Raw genomic sequence first — 15,881 nt, 5'->3', positions numbered from 1 at the left:
TGGCAAAACAATAGAGTTCAACATGTTTCAAGATTAGCCGTCCAAACCAGTCAAACAAAAGCAAATGGCGACATTCAAAGAACACAAGACAACAGATTCATATTCTACACTATCCACAGTAAATGATCCTGATGGAGTGACCTCTTGTAACTTTGCATTATTGCATATTAACCATAGAGGTTGACCAATCCAAAGGGGATGAGGGAGATGAAAAAAGAGTGGACACTGTTTTGCTCTAATTAATCAACAACAATGAATCAACAAACACCTTTTCCATTTCAATTAGAGTATCTGAGACTGTAAGAAAATAACTCGTCCTTCTGTGTCTCCAGTGATCAGGACTCTGGATCCGCATTATGCCATCCCTTTGCGCACGGAGGAATGCTCATAAACTCATCAAATTCTTTTACATGAATATCACAGCACTTCCACTGCAAAATAATGTGATAAAGGAAAAATAAAATGTAATTCTCTGAAATCATATCACAAGTCACAACCACAAGCATTATTTTATTAAAGAAACGAGAACATTCAAAGGAATGAATACTCAATACTGACCCCTCTCATCCGGTCATGAAAAACAGCAGGGCCAGGGTGGTAGCTGCAAGCAGTGTCATGATTATCCTTTTCCTTGAAAGTTTGACCGCATCCTTTATTTTTACATACTTGTGGCTCATTTATATCAACTATCTTCTTAGGTTTCGGAGCATGAACACTTGAATTGTTATCAACAGATGCATCTCCAGCCAGATTTGCGGCCTTGTCTCCAATAATATTTGCAGGTTTGCTTTGTGAGCCTAAAAAATGAGAGGGATGGGAGAAGAAAATTTAGCCTTGGAAGCATGAAATAGGGATTACTCAAAAATAACTAATAAAAGGACTGGAGACAGTGCCAAAAGCAGAAACATATGAATACCATGATCTGAGCAAAAGAAACCCTGCTGACATCTGGGACAAGAGTCCTTTGATGATGCATTGGTTGAACAAACAGCGGTTGGAGAAGGCATGGTGTTCTTCTTCACTGGTGTAATTACTTGCTTAACTGTTGTATGTTTTCCTGTCTTGCATCTTTGATCACAGAGAGAAACTTTGATCAACAAATGAAGGGAATATTAAAATAAATGAAAAAAGAATAGATAGGTGCGATTAATTTTTTACTTTTTTATACCCTGAGGATATTGATGCAAATAAAATAAGCTGTTTAATCACTAGCATCGAGAGAACCAATAAACCATATTTGTCAAACTCAGATTGCTTATGCTCATTACATTCTGTAAGATCTAATACTATACAGTCCCGCAGAGATAAATATAGACTCAAGCAAAATCATCCGCAAGAGAAAATGATGTCTTGAGGAGCAGCACATATTTTCAATTGAAAATGTTATAAAAAAATTATACAAGAATTACTACTAGGTGGAGCCCTCTTCTAATTTTAATTTCATGGTCTTACATTTAGAAACCATATTTTCCCCAGTGAGTATTTACTGCCACCAAAAGTACCCTCAAAAGTATGAATTGGCAATGAAGAATGGACTCTTACCAATGAAAAAACAAAGATAAGAGATTTTAAATATAGTTCATTGAACTTGAAACAGGATATAATTCAGCAAAGGTTTGTGGTGATTTTATTTCCACATATATGAAGATTTGTAGAGGAAATCAACCCATGCAGAAGTGGTAAATGAAATTTAGCGTAAAACACCCATAATCAACTGTGCAAATTTGGACTACCATCTCTATGGTGCTTTTCCTTTCTCCATAACAGAATGTCATCTCTATGACCTATTGATAGATTGTACCCCAAAAAAGTGAACTCTTTTAAATTGACTAGTTGACTGCAGACCAAAACTTCACATTCTAAAACAGGAAACTAGAGAAAAGGAACAGAGAAGATTTCTCACCCTGGAATTTCCAAAAACAAGCTAAAATCATGACTTCTTTTCTTGCAACAACTCCATTCTTTTGTCCCGTCATGAAATATAGGCTGGAAATTAAAGTAGAAACTTAATCAATTACAACAAACAGATAGCTAATCTTCACAGAAAAGAAAACCATTGTGAAGAAACAGATTGATAGGCATGGACTTACTCCCTGAACAAACGAAGATGCCCCAGCAGCATTAAATCAAAATTCCAAACATGCCAGATGGAAAGTGAATCAGTAAGATCTCATATGGATGCCACATCATAAATCAACAAAATGATATAACAGGGGATATAAAATTTTACTAAGTTCACAATCATGAGTATGCATTAGTGATGACATTAGCTAAAAGAATGTTATCAAAGCTCATGAAAGAATGGTGCACACAAACAAAATTTAAGTCAAGAGTTCATAGATGAACACTACAGTTTTTTCAGAAGTTAAACACTAAATGGTATGGATGAAAATACTGGTTTTAATAACATATACTTAGCATCACAATAAATAATTCTCCGAATTAAAAAAAAAAAAAGAATCAATATAATGTGGAATAACTAAAAAACACCCTCAAATGGTAAGTTCTAAGTATCCAACAGGGATAACACAATCTAAGAACCATTATTAGAAGAGCAACAAGACAGCAGGGTAACAGAGCAACAAAGATCTGGTTCACTGGATACATATTTATGTTACTTTTGATGCATAAATATGAATTCAAATATAGTCCAGTATTTTTTATATCCACATCACAATTACATGATTTACTTGTGTTTGTGCTAGAGAACACACTCACTGGGGAATCCTAAAGCTGGGTAGGAATTCAAGAAACCTCAGCAAGTTCTGGTGTTATCAATTGCAGATTGTGGAAAATGGCAGAAAGCCAATAATACGCAATATCTAGCAGATAGCATCGTGGGCATATAGTGGAGTCACATAATAGTTAAAATATATGGTATAAAAATTAAGTTGAATGCAAATAAAAATAAAATACATAAAATTAGCATAATATTAACTCAAAAGTTCAATTGGCTGAAGACTCGCTGGAGATGACACTAGGATGCAGGATGCATCCCGCAACCACAACACTTACAGTGGCCGAAATATCGGGCAGGGCTGCAATCATGATCCGAGAAATTACGCTATGCAATAGTGCTATAGTAGCTATTTAACAACACTGGCAAGTTCTACACAGTGTGACTTGGCGTCACCCAGATTGATCATGCCTATTTAATGAGTGTGTCTTTTAACGGTCCTCTAGTCTAATGGTTCCTGCATTTTATCAAGGGGAGGCATAATTTAATGCCTCTCTCATGTGTGAGGAGGAAAGGGGGTAATGGTGCCTTAGTCACGTGTTAGAAGGATCTAATCTTGTTGCACTAGGCCCAAAGGCTTGGGCCCATAGGCCCTAAGACAACAATGCGAGAATGAGTTGGTTACAAAGATCCGACTATGGACATGAATCAGTCAACAAGTGTGGGTCAACCTGTGTTAGATGCTAGGCTCACTGGAAGCTATCTTACCCAGTCGGTAATGCATGGGATGATTCTTGGCAGATCGGTCCAACTTGTTTCACTGACCTTTTCGAACCTTGGTAGGATCTCGATTATGACTACATTGGTCATTAATCAACCTAAATCACCCCTAGCTCTCATATGTTAAAGCAAGCAGCTCTAATATTGTTTTGTGATCCTATGGGATCCTTTGACAAAGTGCTAAACGACAACAATACACGTGTCACCCAAGCTGAGCAACTATATTATAATGGCTTCTAAAGAATCGATTTAGCTCTTCTAAAATGAACAATCCACTTCAGAGAGAAAAGTGAAATATCTCAACAGTTAATGAGAAAGTCAAAGGTTTAGATACCAAAAAATTAATAATTTATCATGCATGAGCATATAATATCAGGTGATACCAAGTGTAGGTTATATCATCAGTTGATTTTCTCATCAATGATGGAGATTTCTGACTCTTTCCTCTAAAGTGAACTTTCCCATAGCCAAATCACACAAGAAATGGCAAGAGCTTAAACGGAACCAAAATCTTTAATCTAGTTCTATAACAAATCACAATAGAGAAACTGGAAGAACAGGGTTGAACGCAACCCAATTTGCAGATAGATCAATTAATTTCAGAATGATCATGGGAAGGCTTAGGAAGCGCAATTGAATCAAACGCTATTGAAACAAAAACGAAAGCTAGGGCATGGTATTAAGTTAATTTAAAATTAGCACTCATGGAACAAAGTAATTTGAAGTGAATGGGAAGAGTGCATATGGGTTGTAATAAAGGTAGGAACTTGGATATGAGGGTTGTGTGTTAGAGAGAGAGAGAGAGAGAGAGAGTACCGAATCATGGTATCGACAGCAACCGTCGGGGTTGTCGTCCTCGGAGAACATGGCGTCGCACCCAATCCTCTGGCATCGAACTTTAACTGCTGTCTTCTCCATTCTCAAACTCAACACGATCCCTGCGCGGTGGTTTTGTTGTTTCCAACACTTTCAGGCCCAAAAAGAAAAGAAAACACAAGACGATTTTGTATTGTGATTTTATTTATCAAACACACCAAACTCAAACGAGTTGGGCTTTGATGCTGTTCAAGTATACGGAAAAAAGGGAAAAATAAGTAAATAAAAATAAAAACAGCTGATTCCTCTCAGAATCTCAGTTTCCACTCAATTTCCAGCAGGTTCCAGTTTTTGAGTTGGGTTAGCAAGGCACACATAATGTAAATCAGGGGATTATTCAAAAGTTAAACGGTGATGCACTTTATAGTGTAACGGTTAATATGAATTTTAAAATAATTATTATAAAAATCGTAAATTTATCATATACTATAAATTATGATCGAATATTAAGTGTATCGTCTATTTTTTCAATATTCTATCAGATAAAAAAACTTAAAAAATAAACTAAAGATTTAGAATAAAATTGTACTGAGTTGAGATATGTAGGTTGTTATAAAAAAAATTGGATTAAAAATCTAAAGTGATGTTTAATTTGAATGTTTATTGTCTATTTTTATTTTTTGAAAATAATTTTTATTTTTAAATTTTCAAAATTAAATAAAATATATTTATTTTTATTTATAAAAAAATATTTATCATGTTATCATTGTGTTTTTCTTTTTCTTTTTATAAAATAAGACCGAAAACATTGAGGAGATAAAGAAAATAAACACTCAAATTAGTTATCACCTAAAATTTTAAAACCCAATAATAAAAAATATACTACCTCAATTCGTATGTCCTCCTATATATAAAAAAATTAACACCTAATTTATCAAGGATCAATAAAAATAATAACTGTAAATTAATTAATTTTACTTAATAATATTATAATTTTAAATTAAATTTTATTCTAACAATACTCATAAAATTAAAAACTGCTTAAGCGATGCTATATTTAATGACAATGATAATAAGTTAAGGGATTATTTTTCCAACTAAAATAGCCATTTCAAAATAAAATAAAATAAAATAATGTGTCCTTCTAAAATTCTTTTAGTTTTTCAAGAAAAGATAATGTAAACAAAATTTTGGTGATAAAACTAAAAATAAGTTAAATGTAGTATATTTTTATCTTTCTTTAAAGAAAATTTAGTATTTGACAAAATTGTAATCTCGATTTTGCTGTTTGTCTCAAAATTGATTTTGGTTCTTCTATAATTTAATTCACGAATTTAATTTCAATTTTTTTTCAATCCCGTTATTTTAGTCCTAGATTGGACATTGATTACTGTTTGTCAATGTTGATCGTCACGCTTTTATTGGACGTTGATCGATCACGTGTTACGATTTTATTAAAGGTTTCATCGTTCAATTTTAGAATTGAAGACTGAAATAATGAGATTGCAAAAAATTAAAAAACTAAATTCGTGAATTAAATTATAGGAAGACTAAATTTACAATTATGAGACAAATAAGAAGACCAAATTTATAATTTTACCTTAATATTTTAACATAAGAGCAACATAATATTCACATCTTTATAGAAAAAAAAGGTATGAAGTATTTTTTAATGATAGCTTTTTTCTTAAAAAGTTAATACAGCTTTAACAAAAAAAATTAAAAAATAATAAAATAAAATATACTTTGATCTGTTAAAAAGGAAAATATAATTTAAAATGAGATGGGAATATAGTGTAATCTACTCATAACAAAAAAAAAAATATTATCTCGACTATAAAGAATTTTTGTGAAACAACTATTTTAGTTATTTGTGCGATGCATATTAGACTTGACTTGGACTGCTTTTCCGAATTGGACATCATGCTCTCCTGCCAGATGTGTTCATGCTGGCAATGGGCTGTGACCTCAGGCCCAACTATGGTTGTCGTGTGTTTGATATGGGTAATATTAGGCCCGTAATCTATTGGGCTCAGTTTAACAAGTTGTTGATCAACCCATACTCCATAGACACTGATGACTAAAACTGCTGTTCAAACTTTGTAAAAGTACAATAAGCCGTCAGTCTTATACTGTAAGATTTGAATATATGAATCACAGTAAACTTATTCATACATGAAATTAACTCAAATGTTAAAATAAATACAATACAACAAAGTATTACGATTTAAGTTATATGGTTTTTTATTGGGTTCAATCCCACATCTATTATCATGTAAATTAATTTCCACTAATTCACAAGGCATATAATAAAATAAATATAGCTATTCCAGTAATATGTAGAAAGGCATGAGGTGGTTTAGTGGTCAGGTTAACCTGCTCCTGATTTGAAACTTAAATGATAAAAAGTTCAATACATTGAGCAGTGACATTGTTTGAATGAATGCATTAGTTAGTGTTGGTAACTTTTGGTTGTTGATGTGTTAGAGGAGGAATACGATTTGACTTGAAAGTTGAGACATCATCCAACGTTCTTAGTAAAAATAAAAAATAATAACAAAAAAATTATAATTATTTATGTACTATGTTCAACTAATTGAACTAAATTTCTTAATACAATCATGTTTAACTATTATTTCAAAGTAAACTTAAAAAAAAAACTATTATTCCAAAGTAGGCTTATGCTATATATTGCTATATGTGAGCATTTATGCTCCTATTTTTCTACCGAGTAACTGGCCTACGCTTGCTTGTTGTTGCTTCACCTACAACTCGGTGCTGACTTTAATTGTGTTGAGATAGTGTTTTTGTTGTTATGTATAAAATATTTATTAATTTTATTAATAATTATTTTATTTCAAAAGATTGGTTGATTAAATCCCATTAATGGCTTGTGCACGTTATCATGATTATATTAAAAAAATTAACTTGATTGATTGAGTATGATATATGAATTGTTATACACTTTTCATATTTATTTTTTATTCTTTCAGATAAAAAAATACTAAATTGTTAAAATAATCACTATAGTAATATTAAATGACTTTAATTTGAACTTTTTTATATAATAGTATTTTCTTTATTATAAGAAATTTTTTATTTTTAACTTATTATCACGTATCCACGTATATATAATAAAAAAACTCGTTGTTAATTATAAATTAATATAATTACTTGGAATATCAAATATCAATACTCCAAATTTCGTTTGATAAATGAAGTCAAAACCATTCAAGTAAATGCTCAAGTGCAGTCACGTAAAGGTGAAAGGGTAAAATACCAAATCAATCCTCAAGACATTGTGAAAATGGGTTTTTAATTTTTGGGATTTTAAAAATTATTGGTTAATCCCTAACTTTATATAATGTCGTTTGCTTTAACTATTTTTGGTATAAAATATTTGAAAATTAAAGTTTAAGATGACTAAATGGATAACTTTTATAAAGCTATGGACTAATGGAGGTTTTTTTTATAAAAAAAATATCTTAGAAATTCAAATGCTTGATTTTGAATAAACTAGTGGAAGAAGGAAAAAACAAAAAGGAGAAAATTAATCTTTTCTTTATGCATGGTCACCATTTAATTAAGAAGGCTGGCTATAAGAGTCTATCTTCAATATTTTTAAATCGTCACCTTAGAAAATAAGAACTTAAAAGTTTTGAGAAACAAGAAAAACATTACTTGTGTGAAAGAGAATTTGTTTAGTCATCAATAAGATTATTATTATTATTATTATATTCCCATTGTTTTATAATGGAAGATATTTTTGTTACCTCATTATAATTAAAAAGTGTGAGAAAAGTCAAATTTAAAAATAATAAAATCGTATATTAAACATTCCTTTTTATTATCTTTCCTAACACTTTCAAGATGCATTCAGAATTTTACTTTCTACAAGTTTGTCATACTAAAAAGGAATAATTGGTCCCATTCTTCTCAACCACTCTTTAGACTGATCTTTGATCAGTTGTACAAATGTAGACTCTAGGGGGTGTGGCCTCCTTGTAACCCACCAATTTTTTTTACAAATCTAGACTCCATAACTCCATTTTTGTCGATCACCGACTCTCCCTGCACATAGTTTTGATGTACAAATCTAGAAATATGCTGGCTGCCTTGCTAAAATTTATTTCCATCCAAAACTTAAATCTTCTACAATGTAAAAACTAAAAACATTATTATTGAGGTATAATTATGCAATGGATTGAACAATTAGAAAATATTTTTCTTATAATGTTAGTGAAGAAATAGTTTAAAACTATTTTACAATAAAAATATATTTAGTTAATCAAATACTCATGTAATATTAAAAAAAAGCATTCCATTTAAAATATTACAAGAAGAGGATCCGTAAATTATATTTAAAAGTTATTTTTTTCAAAAATAAAACATAGATATATTTTCTAAAAAGAATGTAGATATCAAAATAAATAATAATTTTATTTTATAATATCATAAAATATCAAAACCTTTATCAAAGAGGGAAATTTTAAATATTAATAGTTAAATTACTCAAATAAGTTCATTTAATTTAATTGTTTGTTATGGAAGTTGAGGTTGTCATAGTTCACAATTACGAAGGTGAGTCTAATTTTTTTTTTTTCATGTTATGGACTAACTTTTAAGGTTCAGTCTAATTTGCTTGAAGCTTTTACTCATTTGAAAGTCTAATGACATGAATTGTCATATTTGAAGGTCTAACCTTAGCAAATAGTGTGATAGACTAAGTTAGGTTTTAAAAATGATTAAATCGTCTAAAAAATAATCCATACTAGATAATAAATGATCTTTGGTCTTAAAATTTTTAAACAAGTCAGACTTATTTAAGTCAAATGTGACTTGATGAAGGGTAATATGTTAATATGGTCTTAAAATTTTATTTTTTTGGAATTATAGTAATAAGTGATGACATGATATGGTGGTTTAAAGATGACACCAAGGATTAGTCTTATAGTAAAATTAAAATTTAGAGAAACTAAAAATCATGATATCACCATTATAAAACCTTCAAATTGACCAAATTATGTAAGTAAGTTTTTAGATCAGGTAAAACCTTTAAAATAACTTATGCCTTTATTCCTAAATGTTTATTTTATATTAAAAACAATATATTGGTCTATTACATATTTAGAATTTAAATATTTTTTGTCTAGTGAATATGTTAGTTTTTTTATTTATTTAAATAAACCCTTACAATACTATAATTTTACATTTAATGTTTTTGCTGAAAATAAGATATCCTCGTAAATAAAAAGTTGAGAAACTAACTATATGAAGAAATAAAGTATCAATTAATGAGTATATACACGTGTTGTTTTATTTGTATAATTAATAATGGAATTTTGATCAAATTTATTGACTATATCTTATAAAGAAAATGTTAAAAAAGTCCAAGTTACTGGTGATTTGTTTCATACCTTCTGTTACACATCTAATCTAACTATTGTTTGATGCCACTGGTGAAGACTTAAACACCCGGCGCTTCCAACTCATTCACGGCTTGCAACGGGAAATTTGTAAGGAAATCGAGGGTTCAATATTCCAATTTTCCAAGAATAAAGCCAATGGTGTGCAACCTAGCTTGCATTTCAAACTCAAAGTTGAAAAGCTAATGAAAGCAAATAAAGCGCGTCTTGTCTGCTCAAGCTGTAATTAGCCATTTGCTTAGACCCGTAACCTACCCATCTACCAAAACCATGAAGGTGGATTTGGAATTTTCGTATTTAAAGAACATAACTTTTTTCTTTTAAGAAAAACAATGTATATATTGGAATATCTCTGTCTTGAATTTTCGCCAATTGGTTGTGTTTGACAAAAGCTGGATCATTTTTCTTTTTATCCAAGAAAAATAAAATGCTTTGATATATTGTGACCTATATGTATATGTCTTTCTTATATCGCTTCAGAAAATACGGTTAATCCAAATCGTAGGGCTATAATTCAATTGAACTTTATAGATGAGATAAGACACCTTGTAGCCAGCACAATGAACGCACCACGTTGTCTTCGGTCCCAACGCTACGCACCGTTCGGTGCCAATGTCACCGCTGCTCCTGTCAATACATGTTAAATGGTCACTGCACACCGCCTCTACAACAATATATTATCGAAAACGACATCGTTTTATAATTGGGTACTTGTCATCCAGAGTCCATTGTAATCGCTCACCACGTTGGAGGATGACACTTAACGCAAACTACCAAAAACAACACTTTCTAGGAGAATCTTAAATGTCCAACACAGTGCATGTAATTAATTAACGTTGCTGCTTCTGTTTTCTTTAATTATTGCGATTTGTCCGGATTGCTAACGTGATCACATGTATACTAAGCTTTTCTATCCTATACTCACCGAACAATAACATGCTTTAATGATCTATCTTGTTTCCCCACTTCCTTCTGTTATGAAAACTATAGTCTATGATTAACACCTATAACAAATTCCAGTTATATTTTGATATTTAATGTTATTTTATCGTATAAATATTCTTATGATAAAAAAAAACCACTTTCTCAAATTAAAAAGGGATATTTAATAGAATGGGTAAAATACATTCTATGTAATTTTGGTAGCTTCTTAATCCATATATATCAATCTAAATATAATTTATAAGATACAGTGTTATTATAATTGAAATATGAAGTTACTAATAATATATAAAGATGTATAAAATGTTTTTATGCAAATGTACAACCGATAACATTTAACATTTCGTCTCTTTTAGTCCTTTGTAACTAAACCACACAAAACATGACTTTACTTAATTAGGTAATTGGATTTGGATTCATGCTAACTACACAAAAAAAATAAAAATATATATTCACATTTAAAGGGGTATGGTTTAAGAATCTTGATATTTTAAATCATGATTATATGAATGAAGATCATTTGCTTAATAACTTAAAAAAGAGGAGGAAGATGAATATGTCTTTTGTATAATTAACATGTACAAATTATCGCAACTTTTCAGATAGAAATACTTGAATGAGTTTGTTTAAATTTATTTCTTGATTTTTTTAGTAAAATAAGTCATTTTTTATTTTTTAGTGTGTTTGTTTAAATTTTTTATGTTTAAAAATTATTTTTTGCTTATTTTGAGTAATTAAAAAAATGTTTTTTTAAAGTATTTATTTTTAAACTGTTGTTTAATTGATTCTTTTAATTTTAATAAATATAAAGTTGCTCATACTTAGAGATAGAATTACTATGTAATTGAGAATTTGTTGGATTTATATTAATATACAGTAAAATAATTAGTCTAGTAATGTCAATTTTTTTGTGTGAATATTAATAAATTAATCATCAAATAAAAAAACTATTGTTGATAATTGTTATGAAAGCTGTTGTGTAATACAAATGATCACATGAAACAATTCTATATGCATCATTTACACTTAAACGTAAAATCGTATCAGTTAATAAAATGAAATAAAAAACTAAAATCAATGGAAATGAATAATGATGTTATATATATGTATGCTTGCTCTTTGATAATCATGTACAACAGTTGTTGTTGTTGTTTTTTATCATTGCCATGATTCGTGAAAAATAAGATAAAAAATATATATATGAAAAACGTGACAACACAAACATAATTATCAAAACCCTAAATATATATATAGAGGGGATAAAAAGACGCGGTCCCTTATTTGTCATTGCTTATTAAACTCCTTGCCATCATTCTTCCATTCTACCTTTTTATTCGTGGGTCGTGGCCGATGGCGTGCAATCCTTTAGCATAAGGGGAAAAAAGATGAAAGAATTTGTAATAAGTCCTTTTAAATAAATCTTTCTATAAGTATTTATAAGATAAATTGGTAAAATAAATTAAAATTAATTTATATATTCAAATATTCAAATTTTATAGAAAAAATTATATAAATTTTTGAAATTAAGATCATATATTGATTTTAATCTACTTCAAATTATTTTTTCTTTCTTATTTTGTCTGCAAGTGTTTATATATATTTTTTTACCTAATTAGAATCATACACCAAAAGGAGATTAAGAAAAAAACAAATAAAGTGGATGGAGGAGAAAAGTACATGATCAAAGATTAAAAAAAAAAAGCAAAAATTATGAGAAGTGGGGAAAAAGAGAAAGTTGTGTCTTAAAATATATATATCTTGAGACAACGAAGCTTATTTAGGGACTAGGGTACGTAGTCTATTTTTTTTTTCCATCTTAAAATTTACTTTTAAATCAAAACTAAATAAGAATTTAAACAATAAGCTATTTGTTCATTTTCATTTTTTTAGCTTAAACGTTTCTTTTATTATTATTTTTATGATTTTTTTGTTTTTAGAATTTTTAGCTTTATTTAAAAATAGTTATATCGTTCAATGAAAAAGCATATTTATAAAATAAAAATATTGTATAGAATTATTTTAATTTATATAAATTATTTTAATTTATATATATATATATATATATATTAATAAATTGTAGATGATAAAAAAATCACTTTGGTTAATAAATTCCAATAGTTGAAGTTATCAAAGATAAAATACTTTCGCCAACATTCAATGAATTAGTTATTTTTTTTCCTTGCATTGAGAAAACATATGTTATATTATATTATTGACGTAATATAACATTCTTTCAATAAATAAAAAAAAAGAGAATATAACCTTCGTATTATTATATATCCAACTCAGGCACCGACAGTGTAACACCATTGTATGTAAAAAAAAAAAAAAAACAAGCAACAAAATATAATTAAGACTCATGATTGGAATGTTGTTCTTTTTAATAAGTCAGAAAAAAGCTGTCTATAAACGAAAGGGAATATTTTTTAAGTTTTTATTTATTTATTTTACTATAAATAAGTTATTTTTTTCCTCTAAGAACTTTTGTATAAAAAAGTATGATATGAACTCTCCTTAAAAAGAGAACACTTCAAAATTCTGGGTCAAATACTACCAGCTTAGTCATTAACTTATAATATGAAAAGAAATTCATTTAAATTTTCAATGTAAGAAAAATAATATTTTAATTTTAAAAAAATATTTCTAACTCCATAATTGGAGTTTCTTTTAGATGCAAAAATACTACTTTACCGGGGAATAGATGTGAGAGAATGATTAATTAAATATCAAATAAAAAGTTTCCATACCTTGTAGAAAAAAAAACACACTTACATTTACATTATTATTACAATTACAATTATAATTATTGGCCCAAACTACCACTTTAATTGTGGTTACGTTAGCATAATTATTTTGGCTCCTACCATCACATTTCGTAAGGTAATTTTATTTACATTATGTTAACAAAAAAAATTAATATTTTAAATTTGAAAAACAAGAAATAAAGCTAATTAATTGGTTATCAACTCTATGAGCAAAGTAAAATTGAAGGGAACAAAATGTTATAATATAAGAGACAAGTTACCATATATAAAAAACTGGGAGGACCAGTTTATGGCATCTATTTCTTCCTCATTAAATTCTATGTCCTTATTTTTTTTTTTCGTAAAATAAATTTGTGTTACCGTAAAATTTTCCATGCTGGAAAGGAGAAAAGGAAAAAACTTGAAAATAGCTCGTAATTTTAACAGGAAAAAAAACAGAGACAGTAGCAGCAGGAGTACTACTAGACTGTAGACAAACTTATGTGCGTTTTGAATGATCCTTAAAACGAAGGTGGTTTATGAAGCTCGAGAAATTATAGAATGCAGAGTACAACAGTCGGTACAAACAGTGGCACGTGTCCCATTTTCACTGAATCTTTTGTCGGTTGCGCCTCGCAGACGCTAATCTCACGGAACACGTGTCAGTCCACATTATAACCCCATTCTCTATCTCCATCATCGCTTTAAACCCAACACTTTCCCATCCCCTTACTCCTCCAAACTTTCCCGGTTCCATTTCGCCGGAATAATCGTTCCTTCTCATGCTTCCGAAATCAGTTCCCTCAGCGGTACCCCAACCCAAAACACTTGCTTCCAAAATCACCCTAACTTCTTCCCTCACCTCCCTCCTCCAACCCCAAAACCCTCGCACATGGATCCTCTTCACCGTCCTCTTCATCCAGATCCTCCTCCTCTGCAACCTCCATAGCTTCCCTTCCTCAATTCCCCCTCCCCTCTCTCCCATCCCCGCCGCCACCGACACCGACACCGACACCATCACCACCACCGTACACCACTCCACCCGCACCCTCGACCAATGCGGCTCCGGCAAGGTCTTCGTCTACGACCTCCCCCAAACCTTCAACAACGAAATCCTCCTCCATTGCGACAACCTCAACCCCTGGAGCTCCCGCTGCGACGCCCTCTCCAACGACGCCTTCGGCCGAAGCGCCGCTGCGCTCGCCGGAATCGTCCCGGAGGATCTCCTCCCGGCGTGGCACTGGACTGACCAGTTCGTAACCGAAATCATATTCCACAACAGATTAATAAACCACAAGTGTAGGGTTATGGAACCTGAATCCGCTACGGCGTTCTACATGCCGTTCTACGCTGGACTCGCGGTGGGGAAGTACCTCTGGTTCAACTCCACCGCAGAGGAACGCGATCGCCACTGCGACATGATGCTGCAATGGATTCAGGACCAACCGTTTTTTAAAAGATCAAACGGTTGGGATCATTTTATCAGCATGGGCCGCATCACGTGGGATTTTCGCCGCTCCAAGGACAAGGATTGGGGTTCTAGCTGCCTCTACAAGCCAGGGATAAGAAACGTCACGCGCCTTCTCATCGAGCGTAACCCTTGGGACTATTTTGACGTAGGTGTTCCCTATCCCACCGGATTCCACCCCCGCTCAAAATCCGACGTTACGCGCTGGCAGAGCTTCCTTCGAGAGCGTCAGCGCCACGCGCTCTTCTGCTTCGCCGGCGCGCCGCGCCGCGCCTTCCCCGACGACTTTAGGGGACTTCTGCTGAGTCAGTGCCGCGACTCGGGCGAGTCGTGCCGCGCCGTGAACTGCACCGGGACGCGGTGCTCCAACGGCACGTCGGCGATTATGGAAACCTTTCTAGACTCGGATTTCTGCTTGCAGCCGAGAGGGGACAGCTTCACGCGCCGCTCCATTTTTGACTGCATGGTGGCCGGTTCGATTCCGGTTTTTTTCTGGCGGCGAACCGCGTATTTGCAGTACGAGTGGTTCTTGCCGGTCGAACCGGAGAGTTATTCGGTTTTCATAGACCGGAACGCGGTGAAGAATGGAACCTTAACCGTGAAAAACGTGCTCGAGAAGTTCACGAAAGAGGAGGTGAGGAAGATGAGGGAGAAAGTAATTGAGTACATTCCGAGGTTGGTTTACGCAAACACGAAACAAGGGTTAGATGGTGTGGAGGACGCTTTCGATGTTGCCATCGAAGGAGTGTTCAAAAGGATTAAGGAACAGGAACAACCGCAGTTTCATAAGTGGAAATAACGGCGATGCAATGCTTCTTCGTTCGTCTTAGATTTAGGAGAATTATTATAAATAAATAAATGAAAAAATACGATATGTTTTATTCAGGTGAATTCCCTAGGATAGAGTTTCATTTTTTTTTCTTTCTATTTTCTTACACGTGTTATTTATATATAGATGCACAATGAGATCGATGTATGTACCATATTAATATTGATATTTATATTGCGATTCTTTTCACTACGATGAA

The 15,881-nt window shown here is 31.7% G+C and overlaps 2 protein-coding genes across 2 annotated transcripts; one reads left to right on the top strand and one right to left on the bottom strand.

The window, feature by feature from the left end:
• On the bottom strand, positions 1 to 4,639 carry LOC114369159 (cysteine and histidine-rich domain-containing protein RAR1-like). The gene is made up of 6 exons (XM_028326346.1): positions 4,274 to 4,639; positions 2,091 to 2,093; positions 1,904 to 1,986; positions 917 to 1,068; positions 559 to 797; positions 1 to 431 (listed from the first exon to the last, which is right to left on the bottom strand). Exons 1-6 carry the CDS (start codon positions 4,373 to 4,375, stop codon positions 336 to 338), a joined length of 675 nt encoding a protein of 224 aa, XP_028182147.1. The 5' UTR covers positions 4,376 to 4,639; the 3' UTR covers positions 1 to 335.
• A 9,395-nt stretch (positions 4,640 to 14,034) lies between these two features.
• LOC114372230 (xyloglucan galactosyltransferase XLT2-like) lies at positions 14,035 to 15,881 on the top strand. The gene has a single exon (XM_028329698.1). It carries the CDS (start codon positions 14,168 to 14,170, stop codon positions 15,650 to 15,652), a length of 1,485 nt encoding a protein of 494 aa, XP_028185499.1. The 5' UTR covers positions 14,035 to 14,167; the 3' UTR covers positions 15,653 to 15,881.

The sequence above is a fragment of the Glycine soja genome, chromosome 10 (genome assembly GCF_004193775.1).
Source record: "Glycine soja cultivar W05 chromosome 10, ASM419377v2, whole genome shotgun sequence".
Lineage (NCBI taxonomy): Eukaryota > Viridiplantae > Streptophyta > Magnoliopsida > Fabales > Fabaceae > Glycine > Glycine soja.
Note: the sequence above shows the minus strand (reverse complement) of the source record. Positions and strands in the feature narration are given on the sequence as shown.